This window comes from Telmatherina bonti (assembly GCF_933228915.1).
Source record: "Telmatherina bonti genome assembly, chromosome: 15".
NCBI lineage: Eukaryota > Metazoa > Chordata > Actinopteri > Atheriniformes > Telmatherinidae > Telmatherina > Telmatherina bonti.
In genome coordinates this window covers 24107127-24123985 of record NC_136613.1, presented here as the reverse complement: position 1 = coordinate 24123985, position 16859 = coordinate 24107127, and the positions used below count along the sequence as shown (strand labels likewise).

General features: G+C 37.9%; 1 protein-coding gene across 3 annotated transcripts in view; it reads left to right on the top strand.

The window, feature by feature from the left end:
• The window catches only part of LOC306766407 (E3 ubiquitin-protein ligase SH3RF3-like), a 102273-nt gene that overhangs the window by 11173 nt on the left and 74241 nt on the right, over positions 1-16859 (top strand). The window contains exon 1 of one of the 3 annotated variants that reach the window (XM_079254162.1): positions 15884-15921. The exons of the other annotated variants lie outside the window; for them this stretch is intronic. Within the exon in view, the coding sequence (XP_079110288.1) occupies positions 15919-15921 (3 nt within the window). The 5' untranslated portion in view covers positions 15884-15918. Of the gene's footprint in view, positions 1-15883; positions 15922-16859 lie in introns of those variants that run through there. 3 annotated transcript variants of the gene reach the window in all.

The following is a 16859-nucleotide window of genomic DNA, read 5'->3' as shown; positions in this document are numbered from 1 at the left end:
ATACTGTGACTCAATGAAATCCACCTGCATGTAAGATTTTATAGTGTGTTATTGTGAGTTGTTGTGAGGTATTGTGGGTTTTATTAGTACAAACTAGGGGTGGGACTCTTAAAAAAATTTCAAGTTGATTAGAAGATTTGTTATTAACCCATTTAATGTAAAACCCATTTTTTAAAAAAAAGTCAATTTTTTCTTTATTTGGCCCTTAAACGAAATGTCGCAAAATATATTGAATTATAGTGTAGTCTTCGGGGTTTGAGGTGGTTGAGCCAGTTGCCCTATGATTCGAAGGTCAGCAGTTCGAGTGGCACCTGAGGGGGACACAAGTGTTCTTTGTGAGTTGACCCCAAGCCTGGATAAATTCAAAGGATTGCGTCAGGAAGGGCATCCAGTGTAGAAAATGTGCCAAAGTACAACAGCGCGAATGGGGCTTCTGTACCTGCTTGGTAGTTGAAAGCTGGCAGTTGGCTGTGGGGACCCCTTCAGTGGATAAAAGCTGAAAGGAGAACAACAACAACATGGTGAAGTCTTGAGCTTTCTGGTATCTGTTAGAGGGCAGAAGACAAGTATCAGATTGTGTTCAGCATGAAATGTCTCAAACTGTAAGTATCAAATGCATCACGCTGGACACTGTTGAGGTATTTAATGGTGATTAATTGCCTTTAAAGCATGTGTCAATAGTTGCTCAAAAACGCTAAATGTTTTAATTTAAGTGGATAGTAAAAACTCAAACTCTAGTAATTTTAGTGTAATAAAAATATGCATTTAATTGGATTTAAATTCAAAACAGGAGAAAACTAAAAATGGAAACTTTTTTTTTCGCCAAAACGTAACAAACCTAAAGTTAAACTGCCATTTTAAGTACTTTAACTAAGATCTCCGTCTTTTTCCTCTAATACAGTTGTTGTATTTTTAACTATTTAGATGATTTCATCCACACTCTTTACAAAAAAGCATTAATATCTGATGGCAAGCCAGGACGGGATCAGCCAGTGGCAAATTTGATCGTTTGATTTGGTCATGGAGCAGAGAGGATCATCTCCTGCTCTGAATGCAGCTGGGACTGATGTTGTGAAGAGCGAGCCTTTTGTAAGGGCTTTTGTACAAAGGTGGGCAGCACCCGCTGCTGGAGAAGAGTAAACTATACATGCTATCACGTCACCCTCCAAAAATCTCCAATAACACCAAAAGTAGCTAAATTTGCCACGAGTCAGTTTTTAAAAATAGTAACGAGAGGGGTCAAAAAATTTGTGAAATGTAAGTTGCTATGGCTTTTTTATACTATTTTGTACTGTTTCATATTTTGTATTTTTACTATTTTTACTTGTATTTTATTTTATTGTTGTCTTATTCATAGGTTTTATTGTTTAATCATAATAAGTTTAAAAAATGTTTTAATCTATTTATTTATTGTATACTTGTAACAATTTTATCAGTATTTTCTGTTTTGTGAAGCACTTTGGTCAGCAGGGGCTGTTTTAAATGTGCTATATAAATAAATTGTGAGTTGAGCTGAGCTAAGTTGTTAGCTAGCTCTGATGTGTGCATCAGTGTAATTGGTGTACCAGAGAATCGTGCGCTGACAACTGCATTCTTTAGACTCCAAACTGTGATATAATCTGTTAAATTTTTTAACCCGTTAATTTTATTTGCAATTAATTAATAGTAATTAACTTGTTGAAGTCCCACCCCCTCATAAAGACATAACAGAGCAACTAACACACTTTATTGTACTGTGGCAGGTTTCTATTGGTTCTGGTCTAAAAAAAACCAAAAAAAAACAGCCTTTATATCATCTCATTTAGCTGCAAGCATCTCAGCTTTTTTCATGCTGAATCATCTTGTTGCATTTTATGCTGTATTTATTAAACAGTCATTTTTATTGTGATATTGATTTCAGCCATGTCCCCCAGCCCAGATGTGACATTAGTTTGTGTGAAAACCGACAGTGAAGACACATTTTTAGGTTTTCATGGTTTCGTTAGCTACAGACATGACTAATTTCAACACAAAGAGGCTCAATTCAATCATTCTCCATGAGTCAGCAGTGGTCCTGATGTGACTCAAGCTATTCATTTAAAAAGGCTCCCACATTGTGAGTAAATAGATGTTTTGGCATTTGTCTTTTAACCTAAGATAAAACTTTTTTTTTTTTTTTTTTTTTTTTTTTTACCAAATTACTTAAACAGGAAATCAGTTAAGTCATTTTGATCTGCAAAAAGATTGTTGATGCTTGTTTAGAGCACTCCATATAAACAGCTGGAATAAACCTTAATGATGTCTGTGTACTTTGAAATAGTAAATTCATGTAGACTGAACACAGAAATGACCTGTAACTGCATGTCTGAGTTTATGATATTTTATGTTTTTTTCTAAATTTAGTTATGGTATCTTGGGGGTTTTTGGTATTCCTATGAATATACAAATTAAATTAACTACATCAGCTGGTAGTCTTAGTCCTGCTTTCTTGGAGATAACCTGCTGCCTGCAAACACACTATAATGGAGACCTTAACCGCGAATAGTCTGTAGAGCAGAACAAGGACAACTATTACCAGCTGCAGAGGAAGCTGAACTGGTCGATTGGTATTGAGAACTTGGCAATTGAAATGTTTTCAGTAAAACACCTCAAATATAGTAGTATCTTAAAAATCAGTTTCAGATAGTGTGTGTAAGTCCAGCAGCTATAACTGCATGTGCAAAATTAATGAATTAAATTTAATATCTGTCTTTCTTCAGGAAGAATAAAGCATGAATAAAAATAATTAAGCTGAATAAGATGATCCTTACTGAAATGTTACTAAAACAGTATTAAAAGAACATAATTAGTATTTAAAATACATTAATATAATTTATGAAAAAATCTAAAGCAAAGCCAATTGAGGGCCATCTGAGATGTTTGATGGGATACATAAAAGATACTCAAGAGCTGCATCAGCCATTAAACTTTTATTAGTATGAACATCAGCTTTTGTTGATTAAATCATTAAAGGCAGCGAATGGACACAGCACATAATAACTAGGGATAAAACTGATTTTATGTAGCATAATTAAAGCATAAGTGTTTGAATAGAAAAGAAATGCTTGAATTCATACTACTGGGGTGTATAAGGACAAAGCATATGAAGCGCTCACAGCAGACAAGAAGTTGCTGATTGAATTCTGCATAACTTCTGTTGGTGCTGTCTGCCCACAGAATGTGGACCTTCACCCTTATCTTCTCTCCTGCTCATGACTGTCTGTATCAAATGAAATATGATGACTAAGACTGAAGGATAATAAATGTGGCAGACAATGAGCAGAGACCAAAAATCTAAAAACGAGTAGAGGAGACAATATAAAATGGAGATGCACAGAAAATGGTGAGCGTGATCAGACAAATGAAGAAACTAATTAAAAAGAATCATAGTGAGCTCATAAAATATTGATATTTATTTTTTATTTAACTGTCAACTTGGACAATATCAATTGAAATAGTTCTAAGTCCTTCCAATTTCAAGAATCGATTTGATTCAGATTCTGAGAATTTAGAATGGATTATCACAATTGGATCTGATTTGTTCTGATCTAATATGGTTTTAGGTCAGTATTATTAGAAGGTTTTTTACAGTTACATGACTGTGTTGTTATATGCAACATATTAATGCTAGTATTATATTAACATTCAACAACAAATTAATGAAGTATTGGAAGTTAAAGATGGCTGTAAGGGGCAGTCCCCTTCCCAGAATGTTGATTTAATTGCCTTCACAAACATGATGTGGAGCAGAATTATCAAACAGATCCAGGGCAGTCATGGAGTGTGTTGTCACACTCATGTAAGACTCTGTAGCCACGGATGTCTAGGTATCACATGTAATACCCATCCTCTCTGCTGACCGAATTTTCTTTTACCGACTGATACATGTTTCTCTTCAGAGATGTTTGTGAGACATCATCGTGCGATTCTGCTTCTTTCATTAGCTGCCTGAAGCCCTCCTTTTCAACAACGTAATATGGGCGCATATCCTTGCAAACGAACCTCACATTCGGCTCAGTTGTTTTGAGAACGTGCAGAATTGGCTGGTAGTAGTAAAGTTAGCTTGAGTTTCATCTGTTGCGGCCTGGTGGACAGCTTAGACACGAGATCTTGGTGATGTCCCAACATGTGGTTTCTCAGGTTTGTCGACATGTTTGTCGGCATGTCTTGCAAATCGCTTTGCTTTCGTCGAGTTTGTCTTTCTGTTTGTATTTTCTGAATCCGAAAAGTTTTCCACATCTCAGCCTTAAATGTTTCAGCCGTTTTCAAAGCAGGGCTTGGCTAACAGTGCTAGTGCCTGATGACATGTTCACTGTTTTAAAGTCGTCACACACTGCGCGCATGCGTAAATTCAATGATGTGGAAAAAGGTTAAAGTTCACATGGGAAAATTTTCTTTAAAAACATTTAATGTTGGACTTATGGATCAATCTTCAGGAATTAATATGATAATCGAGTCAGTATTGCTGAATTGATCTTTTCAGCACACCTCTAGTCCGGAAGTGCAACTCTTGTTTGATACACTCTGGATAGACCTTAAATAAGGTTCTACGAGAGTCCCAGTCCAACAAGTTTTCTATAGATCCCTCCTCAAACACACCTGACTCAAATGAAAGAGCCACTGCAGAACTTGACAGGCAGTTACATCCAATTAATTTGATTTAGCGCTCAGTCAATCCAGTGGTGGGTCTTCACTTATCTCCTAATCTTTTGCGTTTTATTTACTCCAGTTTGTTCTGCTTGCATTACTTTACTGAATCAGCAAAGCGTTCAAAACAGCCAGTGTGTAGATATCCAGTTGCCGCTGTGTGAAATGCTTCTGTAAAGTGCCATTTTTCAACCTCAGGATGCTGCGGGGCAATGACAGCTAAAGGAGTGTTATGTATTAAATATCACTGTACTGTCAAATATGCCTATTTCTATGGTAGGAAAGTTGCATTGTGCTACTTTAAAGTCTCAGTTGTCAAAAGATTCTGTTGCTTTGAATAACTAAGGAATTTATATCATTACTTACAATTTCAGTTAAAAATGATATTGTACTAAATATTCTTTTGTTCTCTTTTAGAAAAAGTGTTTATGTACCACTTTGGGACAGATATTGACAATATTTACACTGAAAGTTACCATTCTTTCAGTTTGCCGTGGCTCGGTGTCATGCCTCTGTTTATCGCCGTCATTTCACCAATGTCTCTTTTGCACCTCTCTCTGCGCTCACTCTTTCATTACTCTAATCTTTGTCTTTGACTGATGTTTACCCACTCAAAGAGGGACTTCCAGAGAATGATTGCAGCCACTTCTCCACACAGCTCTCTATTTATTCTCTTCATTTTTCCTAAGAGAGTTGGCCAAAGTCCATGTTCATCTCTGGCTTCCAATGCTCAAGCCTGCCAAGCTTTATTAAAACACAATAAATAGGTCATCATGTGACTCTCTGGCAAAAAGTTGCACATTGCTGCCATCAGGAATCACTTAGTAAGCCAATATCCAATATCAATCTTGTGTTTGTAAAGCAGCCTTTAACACAGTATAATTTCAATTGTAAGAAAATTAAATTTGATTTGACGTTTAACAAAGTTTCTCTTATGTGTAATTTTTGTGACCTTGTTCGTGCACTGAAAAAGCAATTATGATGCTTGTAATTGTTTTTTATATTTATTCTTCATCTGATCTTATTTTTTTCCTACAAGCATTTCTGATGACAATGATTTAAGGTCATGATTCAGTTTGTCAACTAAAACTTGGTTGTGTTTGATGTTACATTCTCCTGCTTTTCTCTCCCATCTAAGATTGTTTCTAGTTTCACCCTACATGGCTGTGTATAGCTTGTCATGGGGTTTCACTCAGCACTGAGGTTTAATGTGATAATTTGGAAAAATCTGAAATGGTTTTGTTAGAAGTAAAAAGAAAATAAAAACTCCAGGGCAGACAATGAGCAGAACGCAGGTTGGACAGTAGATTTATTAAAGGAGGCATGCTGAGTGTTACTTTGCAGTACTTTTGTGAATGTTTGAAATAACCAAATATGTTTCTAGAAATTGCTGTCTTTAACATAACGATGAGGAAATGGACTTATTCAATGTGCGCTTCAATAGAGTGGTTGCTATCAAAGTGCATAATCATTTCTGAGTTGCAAAGCATATGACAGAAATGTGCTTTACATAAGCTGTGCTTGGAAGAAAATCCTCTGCTGAAAAGAAATAACAGTACACACTTACAAGGAAAACATATTCTGTTGCCATTTAAAGGGGCAAGGAGCAGAAGATTTATCATCTCTGGATTCAAGAGATTAAAAAAATATAGGTATAATTTCATCTAGAGAATAGCATGATGTCACATTCCTCTGTGTTGATCTTTGTTCCGTGTTTACCAGATGGTCCAGTCGTGCATTCATGTGTTTACGTGAATTACTGCTTACTCCTCCTCTCGGAGATCTCAGCCCTCCCTATCTATAAAAAGCTGCAGCAAGAACACAACGAAAGTGTTTTTTTTTATGACCAGGAAATAGCATTACCTCTAAAACAACTACAGTAGTTGGCAAAGAAAGTGTCGGATAAAGAAAGGGACAGAGGCCTTGTATTTCCAAAGTGGAGAGCACTGAGAGAGGGGCTACAGGGGCTACAGTTTGACTTGAAGCTAGCACTTATTCTGCTGTAAGTAGGAATGTTCAATATAGGCTTTTTTGTTTGTTTGTTTTACCAATGTCCGATATATCATTTTTGTCCAACTCTTAATTTCCCATACTGATATCTACTGTTACTGATATTTTTGGAGTGAGTTGTGCCAAAAAAAATATCGACAAAACTATACATGTCATCTCATATCTTTTGTCATTTTGAGTTAGAGGAGGTTTAGCTGAAGAGTTTGATATGTGATGTGTTAGAGCTGCACAATTAATTGTTAAGAAATTGCGATCTCGATTCATACTCGTATACAATCTCATTTTCAAATGACGACGATTTAAAACGAAGACCACGAATGTACCGCACTTCGAACTGGGACATCACCTGCATAAAAAAGAGTGTTCCCTCTTTCTACCTCAACAAATGACAACGGCAGGTTCTTATACCATGTAATGCAGATGCCGGCTGGTAGGAAAAAACTTTGCGACTTTCTCGCTAAATATGACAACTTTCCAAACCCCCTTGGCGACTTTTGTTTGTTAAAAGCGACTAGCGACAAATCTAGCGACTGTTACCGGAGTTATTGGAGACGTTTCTGGTGTTTTGGCGACTGACTTGAAAGCACGTATTGTTTCGCAGTTACTGTCACTAATGAGCAGCGGGAGTCTCTCCCTGTCATAAAGCACTCACAGCCGGTCAGAGGAGCAGAGGACACCCGCACAAGTCCACGTGCACAGTCAAAATGAATAGTGCATGTGCAAATCCACCGCTGATCCCACCCTGGCTTACAGAGTGGGATGTAAACTAACATCATTTCTATTGTCTCTGTGTGGTCCATTTAGATTGTTAATGTCCAGTTTAAACTCTCTGTCCACTAAGTAGTTTAAAAAGTTATGTTTTTGCTAACATATGTTCATGTTTTACTTTGACTAAAAACAAATCAAAAGTAAGGAAAAAAAACAAACAACAAAACAAAGTAACTCTGCCAAAGTGTTTCTTTTGGGTCACTTTGCTGGTCCAAAGTAAAGAAAGTAGCTATTGGCCTTTCTAAAAGTTGCTAGAAGTCACTGAATGACATCATCGCCTAATTTACATAAGTGACCATTTGCGTATAATGTAATGGACGTTGTAGGAGAGAGGAATAATGTTGTGGAAGAAACAAAAGATGTGTCAAAACCACCCTAAATATGGTTAGTACTATGAATAAACTCTTTTCTGTTGGGTTTTTTTTTTTTAAAAAGGTTTTTTTTTTTTTTAAATTTTGCCATTGAAATAGGCAGTCAATTTAAAAAAAGTAGATTTTGAATACCTTTAGACCCACATTGCATAAATCACTTTTGTCCTCCATTGTTAAATGTCAGAATATCAAATTTAACCAAAGGACTGTTGTGGGAAAATTCTAGCTTCATGTCCAACCCTCCTGTTGTTTATATTTTAAGAAACATACATACCTCTCATAAATCTTATGCACAGAAAAAATATTGTTAAAAAATGTTACCATTAAAATTATTCTTAGGTTGTGTGTGTAAGAGAAGACAAGAGAGAGATTTATTGTTTTTATGTTCAGTGTCAGCTTTTGCTAAGTTGATGTGCTGGTAATACGTGCAATAAATATTTATATTGGAAAAAAATTGTGAGAGAATTGTGATCTCAATTCTCAGCAAAAAAACTGTGATTCTCATTTTATCCAGAATCGTGTAGCCCTATAATATGTGCATGTTGTGTATGTTGTGCATGTCTTTAAAAAAGTAAAAAACAATATAGATGATTTCTGACATTGCATTTTAATGTCATTATTAGCCAACAATTAGGTCTCTCTAACTGTAAGTTATTTCATAAATGTTAGAAGTTACTTCCATTTGCCACAAAGTGGTAATATAGTTTTGCTAAGTGTTTTTGGACTGTGCATGTTGGTTTGCAAAAGAGACCAGTGGGAAAAGAAGTAGAGGGAAGTGTTGCGCTCTTTGTTTTGGTCTACAGGCAGAATGCACAACAGCCTAGCAGTAAAATGATTTAACTTTTTTGCTGCTTTTATCAGTTTTCAATAATTCTCATAAAAAAACGACAAGACAAAATGTGACGACTCAAGCTTTTACGAAACCTTCTCAGTCCTGCTGTTGGTTGACTGGGCAGTGTCTCTTCCTGCCCGGTTCTACCTAACACATTGTCATGTCCCAGAACTTTTTATCTCAGGCAATCGGGTCTAAAACTAGGCTAAAACTGAGGGCGATGATAAACTGAAATTTTATGTGGATCATCCCTGTTCCCCCTCTTTAATTCTTTTTTTTCCAGTCTTCAAAGAGACTGGCTATGGTTGTGATGGCAGCATTAATCAACTGGGTGGAAATGTGCTGGGAAGCCACAGGAGATGCTTGTACTGTAGTAAAACTGGGGCAGTGTCAGACCCTGCAGCCATGGCGTTCCCTTTTCCTCATCGAAAACACATTCTTTCAAGCATTAACCCTGTTTCTCTTCCTATTATTGCTCTGTTTTTTTCTCACCCTCTTTTATACCCTTGCTGGTTTATTTTCCCCAGTCCTCCCAGTGCTGCTGCTGGGTTTGATTTAGCAGCACGGCTTGGTAATGTTTCAGCTGTTAAAGAGTGCATCATGATGGTAAACCCCTAGTAACTGCCTGAAAGCCAATGCTGTACTGAACATGAGCAGTCCATCAAAGTCATTGGTATAACATTCACAAAAGCAATGTAAATAAGCCACACTCACATTTAATAAAAAAAAGAAAAAAAAAACTGGGGAACTTTCCCCAAAAGAAGAATGAAAATCAGTTCACTTTTCTTCCTCAGGTTACATCTCTATGCATGTGCAGTTATATAAATAACAGCTCAGTTCTGAGTACTCTTCTCTTCTGCTGGTGAGGATGGCTGGAGAAGTGACATACAGCTGTCATCATGGACTTACAATAATTCTTCTACAGATTTTCAGTCAGGCTCCATAGAATGGCAGGTCTGCCATCTATAGTCTTGCGCAGCTCTCCTAACATATGTAAGTGTCAAGCAGCTCTTGTGCTGATGTGATTGCTGATTGTAGTGGTTGGACTTTAGCCAATTTCACCCTTTCATGAGCAGTCTTGCATTAATTTTGATATCTTTTACTGTGGGAATAAATTTACAAAGGATGAAGCAGTCTGTAATTTTCATCGTAGGTTCACATCATTTGTGGGAGACAGAATCTAAAAAAATATATATATTTTTAAGTTATACAAATACATAAAATAAATAAACTAGTTAGAATTTTGGCTATCACAGAGCTATAAACCTGTTAGTTCCTCTTGGAAGCCCTTCTATCCTCCCATCGTTACATGTATTAAATGCATCTGTTTGAACTCGTTACCCTTTATAAAAGACACCTCTTCACAAACTCAATCAATCATCACTCCAACCTTTCCACCATGGGCAAGGATAAAGGGCTGTCACCATATACACCAGTACACCAGGGACAAAACCATAGACCTTCACAAAGCTGGGATGAACTACAGGGAAAAAGGCAAGCGGCTTGGTGAGAGCCCAGCAACTGTTGGCGCAATTATTAGAAAAATTGAAAAAACTAGAGATTACTGTCAATTTCCCATGGACTGTGGGTCCATGCACGATTTATAACCGTTTGGATGATCCAGAAGAGGCATGGGAGAAAGGCCATGACGTCAGATGAGAACAAAACTCTTTGATATAAACTCACCTTGCCGTTTTTGGAAGGAAGAAGAAGAACGAGTACAATCCCAAGAGCATTATTCCAATCATGAAGCATGGGAGTGGAAACATTTTGCTTGGGTGGTGCTTTTCTGCAAAGGTGACAGTACACTGTATTGAGGCGAGGTTGGACAGGGCCATGATTCTTAAGATTTTCAGCAATAACTTCCTTGTCAGTAAGAGCATTTAAGATGGGTCATGGCTGAGTATTCCAGCACAACAGTGATCTAAATCCCACATCTATGACAACAGGGTGGGGGGGTTCTGTAACAAGGTCCTGTAGTGGCCTAGCCAGTCTTTAGACCTGAAGTCGCTGAAAAATCATTGGAGGGAGCTGGTAATCCCTGTTGCTTGGCAACAGCCCTTCTTAAATCTGGAGGATCTGGAGAAGATCTGTGAGGAGGAGTGGGCTACAACCTGGTCAAGAACTACAGAAAAGATCTGCCCCTCTTTGAGTGCAAACAAATCTTAAGTAGTAAGTGTTCTATTCTCTATTAAATAAAATTCTTATTTTATGCAATAAAATACAGATTACTGAAAAGAAAAGGTTTTATTTTGTTTGCTTTGTTTTGTTATTATTTTTATTTTATTATTGTTTGTTTATTTATTTTTTAGATTCCATCTCTCATAGTTTATGTATATTTACAATAAATAATACAGCTGCTGCCCAACCGGTCAATGCCCACTCTTCCATTTTTATGTTTCCTGTTTGATCTACTCTTGTTGCTCTCTCTTTCCTTTTCTTGTGGTTTTGAGTGACACTCTTGTGCTCCTTTATATCTGCTGAGTTCAGCTGCAGCGGCTTTACACGTACACATATTCCCACACACTTTTTAAGACATAACAATGTCAGCAGGAAGGTTTTTCCTGGCAGCCTGTTCTTCTGTGCGCCTTATGATCTTGGATGCATTAAAGGGAACCCTCAGCAGTCACACCTATTTAGTCGCGCTCTTGCTATCCCTCTTCTATCGCCACCAGAAAATTGAATTTCTGCCGCTGTTTTTTTTCTTCTTTTTTTTTCCCTGTGATGTCCTTGTCCCAGATAAGTCACTCATGTCCTTCCTGTGCATGTATACAAAGACATGCTTATTCAGTCATGCACACAAACTGTATTCTTTGTTGGCAATTACTAATAGCTGATGTATGCTGACTGGATTTTTTTTTTTATTCCTATATTAGAATTTTTCCATATGTAATGTTTATGTCCCTTTTGAGCTGGAAAGCAACTAATCACTGATGTAACACAACACATCCACTACTAATTTTTGGCTATGTAAGATGTTCCAAGGAAATACACGAGTAGATTTATTTTAGCATATTCAGGCATTTTGTTAAAGAGACAGCTGAAGGGGAAAAAGAAAAAGATGGAGAGCAGCAACTCAGTCATTAAGACTAGTCAGGTTAAAATCTTCATACATGTGTTGTTTCTTTTAAAGACTTTTATTGTAAGTGCTGTCATAAGTGCTTTAAAAAAAACACTGTAAAATACATTTAGTTATAGAGAAAGGTCATGTTGTCTGATACTTTTTGATCAAATGTTCTGTTTACCTCTGAATTTCTGCTGACTGACATTATTTGTGACAAATAGGCTAAATGTCCTGCCTGAAAGAGCACACAGTCAGAAATCCTCGCACATGCATTCAGAAGACAATGGTTTAACTAGGAGGTATGTGACATTCACACTCACACACCGGGCTGGTTGAGCAGTCTGTAACAACAGATGGCTGTAAGCCCTCCAGATGTCCCCATGTCGCTGTTGTCAATCGTGAATAAAGATCTCTTGTTTTTCATAATTGAATCTTATGACTGGCCTGTGGCTCACGAGGCACAGCGACACATTCACACACACTGAGATGAAAGAGGATTGTGCTCTAGTTTCCAGTGTCTTCACTTTTTTTGGTGCAATGCTCACCGACAAACACTGATCCATTAGCTGCTGGTGGTCCATAAGTGGACAGATGGGGCAATCTGGTGCCTTGCTGGTAGTATACAGACATTTGTGCACACGTGTTTGTATGTGTGTATGGATGTGAAAGTGAGAGACGTATGGAGCCGGTCTACTCTTTGCTTTTAGAGCTGAGGCTTTCTATATTTGGTATCTGAGCCATGTCTGTGTATGACAAGCTTGACGTGTGTCTCCTTGGTCATCTCCGTTTGATCATATGAGTGAGGTCTTTCACAGAACTACACACACAGAGCACAGTGAAATGTAACGCCATGAAGGAATTAACATCAGAAGATAACTATCCACATTGTTGATCCCTGTGAGGGGTTTCTGGGTTTTCTGGTGGTCAGAGATAGAAAAATCTGGTTTATAGTCTTGCGCCTGGACACGTCTCCTGCAAGGTAGATAAATATGTGTTTTCAGCTCAGACAGAAGGGATGTATGAGGCTTTAAGTATGTGAATGATTCGGATTCTTTGCCAGTTTTGGTGTTTTCACAACATAGAGACAGGTTAGAGTTCAGGCTCTGTACTTGTATTAAGAATATAAACTGTAGGTGATCATTTGAAACAACATGTATTCAACTAGAACTGGTTTGGTACAAGGTGATGCAAAGTCAGAGGGTGGAAGTGAGTAAGGATGCAACTTGACATGGTAAAATACCAAACCAATTAGGCTGTTGTGCATGGGAAAATCCATCCTTCTGTCTTGCGAGTTTTTGGTTTTGCATTAGACTTTGCGCTGGTGCTTTGTTTACTGCTTTACAGGCTACTGAATGTTTGCACCTTTCCATGCAGGCAAAAGCTCGCCCCTGCTAGTCAATGTCCAGTCACTGCTGTCTCTCCCCTCACTCATACCTCTCACTGGGACTTGGTTTTGGCTAACACACAGAGATGTGAAAATGACTAGCTGTAGCAGACTGGCTTCATTTAAATCTTTAGTGTGGGATAATTTAGGTTTTGTTGTTGAATACAATGACCAGAGTTTTAGGTAGACATTTCACAGTCAGCAAAGGTGTTTTGAAACATATCCTGTGTACAAAAGGAAATATGCAATATGTCGGGCATCTACAGCAAAAGCATCCAGATATGATGCTTCCTGAACACCTGTCTGAACAGATCTACCAGGCTTCTTCAAGTAAGAGGATGAGATTTTATACATATTTTATACTCCTATTAGGGCTGGGCGATATGACCATCTATATTGTTTGGATGATAGAAAATGTCTATTGTTTCATATGAAGCTCTATTTTTTTCACCACGCCAAGGTGCTTTACTGTAGTATTTTATGTGAAGATGTGCTTTACGGCATGCACGCTGCAATATGTAACCAAACATGGAGAAAGATGGTTGCAGACACGTTTCAGAGCTGGGTAATTCACTAAAAGATGATTAACCTACCCAAACTGATAAGCCTGTTCCTAAAAGAGGGGAAATTTCTGTCGCATGGATGCGGTTTGGATATAAAAAGACCGATGTGGAACAGACAACATTCTAGCTTGCAGTCCCAACAATGGACTCCAACACAACTAACTCATTTTATCACCTGCGCAACAATTAGGATAAAGAAAACAGAATAAAGAAGAGTCAATGAGCAATAGCTGCAAAAGCAGCATCAGGTAGTGGCAAAAGTGCTCATAATAAACTCCAGATGCAAACGCTGCAACAGGCATTTACCCGTGAAACGTCATGCGGCTATAGTTCCAGCAGATAGAAGATCACTGGTGTCGTTGCCAAGCATGTCTGACAAATAAATGATGACTCACACAAAATTACATTACAATAAAATTACAATTTTATATTGTTATGTATATTATTATGGCGATATCCAATGAGCTATATTAGGTTATGAGATTTTGGTCATATCATCTAGCCCTAAATCCTATATTCAAGTGTTAATTTATTGATTACAGTGACATAATGTGTTACGACAAAAATCTGGTTTTGCTGACAAAAAAAATTATCTAAATTTGGGATTTAAAATAAAAAACAAACCAAAAATAAAACCGAAGTACTAAAATCGTAGAAAAATTGTCACCCAAAAAACAGAAGTATAGACCATACTATCGGTGACGGGTACGTCGCATCCCTAGAAGAGACAGATTGGAATTCATATTCTATGCGTGACCATCGTTTGTTTTTTATTAGTCAATAATTTTAGTCTCTTTTTCCTTATGTTACCTTTTTTAGCCTGTTTTTCTAAATGGAAAATATTTTTTGTCTCTATTTATGACAATAAAATCAACATGACGCATTGTTTAAGTTAGAAAAAACATGATCACACAAAAGTGAACAAAAAAGACAGGCATGTTGACACGTACTTGACATTAAGGTTATATGCTTCTACCAATCTGAACTAGTCCTTTTCAACCCTCTGTCACACTACCAGCGTCTTGCCTGTAATTGATGCCTTTGCAGAGAAATTGGGTTCACTGTAGTCTGATCTGATTCATTTAGATGCATTCAATCCTCCTCCTTCCTCTGTAATCTTCATCTGCTCAGTTTAATCCAGTTCCAAATAGTCTACTAATTCAGTCTAAGCAGTTTTTTAGAGCCTCATCATCCAGTTCAGTATAATATAATCCCATTTCAGACCAGTATAATCTGGTTCAGAGCCGCTCAGTTCACACAGATTGTGAATGTGAATGTGTTTAGTCTCAGTTGGAGCTTGATCCTTTCTCCCCTTCTTTCTTGAAGGGGATGAATGAGGTTATGATTGACCCACCAAGTAGACAGATGGAGGAAGGTGTATGCCTGCATGTGTCCGTCTGTACCAGCAGTAGGTTCCTCTGGCCTTGTGGTTTTGGCCAGACAAATCTCTCGTTCACGCACACACACACACACACAAGCACACAGTCATGTATGTTGCCATCTTTTTGAACACACTAGCATTAATTTCCTGGAGCCTTACCCAATCCACAGCATGAATCACTTTATGCTCACATCATGAAAAACACACACATATTCTTCTTAACTATATTGTTCTGTGTGCATGTGAATTGTAAATATACAGCACGTCATGTGCTCTTGTGTGTCTAGGTGAGATAGAGTGTAAAATCACCTCTTTTGCTTAAGTTCACCTCCTACTTCTCTGTTTATGATGGTCAAAGTATGAGGCCCTAAAAGTTGAGCTTCTTAGGCTTTTTGTGTGTTTGTTCAGAAAAAGGTTGTTGTCACCACGGGGAGGACGGGACGGAGGGCAACAAAGCCAGAGAGGGACACAAGCAACCAATAGAGGTGGAAGGACTTGGCGTTTTGGTTCAATGACCTAAACTTCCCTCTGTCTCTGGGGCCTTGCAGCTGCTCTCAGCTGTCCTGCTATCATGATGTCAACAAGCAGCTGCAGTCCACTGACAACACTGACAACCCACCCTCAACAAGAAACACACTAACACACACACCCACTCACATGCGCTAATGTTTGTCAGTCCTGTTGTTTCTTTTAACCAGAGGGGTCAGTTTAAGCTAACACTTATGGGTTTCATCTAGAAATCACATTATTGCACTGTATGTTGCTTGAAACGTTCCTTTCAGTCATACACACAAGCACCACATTGTATTTTTCACAGATGGAGTCTGACTGCTACACTGTGATAAATTCCCTCTGAGAGATGTAACGCAATCATTAAGAGATGGTAAGAACTTCTTCCACTCATGGTCACACTAACAAATAATGACAGAGGCTTTATATCCTGTTATGATATAAAAAAAAGATTTTTAAGGACACAATGGACTCTGGTTTCTGTGTCTTACTGTCTATTGCCTCTTTCCTCTGAAGCTTTATCATTTTCTCAGGCTTCCTTTTTGGACCTACTATGAAGTGGCTTTTTTTTCTTCTCTTACAATAACCACACCACAAACCACTAAATCATCATCTGCAGATATTTTATTATAATTATTCACAGAATCCCAGCCCTTCTTTTTAGGAGGAGACCCTCAGGGTAAAGTCAGCTGTGAGCAGGTCCACAGGGCTTTTTTTTTTATCCCACAGATACCATGATGTTGGAAAGGAAAAATTTGCCTTATGGGTCAGTTTGAAACATTATTGTTATCCTTGGGGCCCTGCGATGGACTGGCAAGCTGTCCAGGGTGTACCCTGCCTGTCACCCAAAGCCAGCTGGGATAGGCTCCAGCTTCCCCGCGACCTTGAATTGGATTAAGCGGTTTAGAAAATGAATGAATGAATGAATGAATGTTATCCTTGGGGCCATCTTGTGCACAAAGTGTATAAAACAGTTCCTCGTTTTGCTATGATCAGCCTGTAGCTCCTGGAGGAGCTTATTGTGAAATAGATTTCAATGTTATGAGTCCTTAACAAACTTGGAATATATCAGAGTAGTGACATTGTCAAAGGCGATCAACATTGAGAGCCATGACATCATGCAGTTCCAGCATATGTCTCCCTTTTTGTATGAAGAACTGTAACCAGGAAAGATTTTTGTGGTGTTTAACATACACATGAAAAGCAGATGGAGTCCACACACAAGCCACTGCTCATCAGGGCTGGAATGTAAGTATACACCCAAGTACTGCACCCAAGTATTTCTCATTTTTCTACTTGCACTTCACTCTT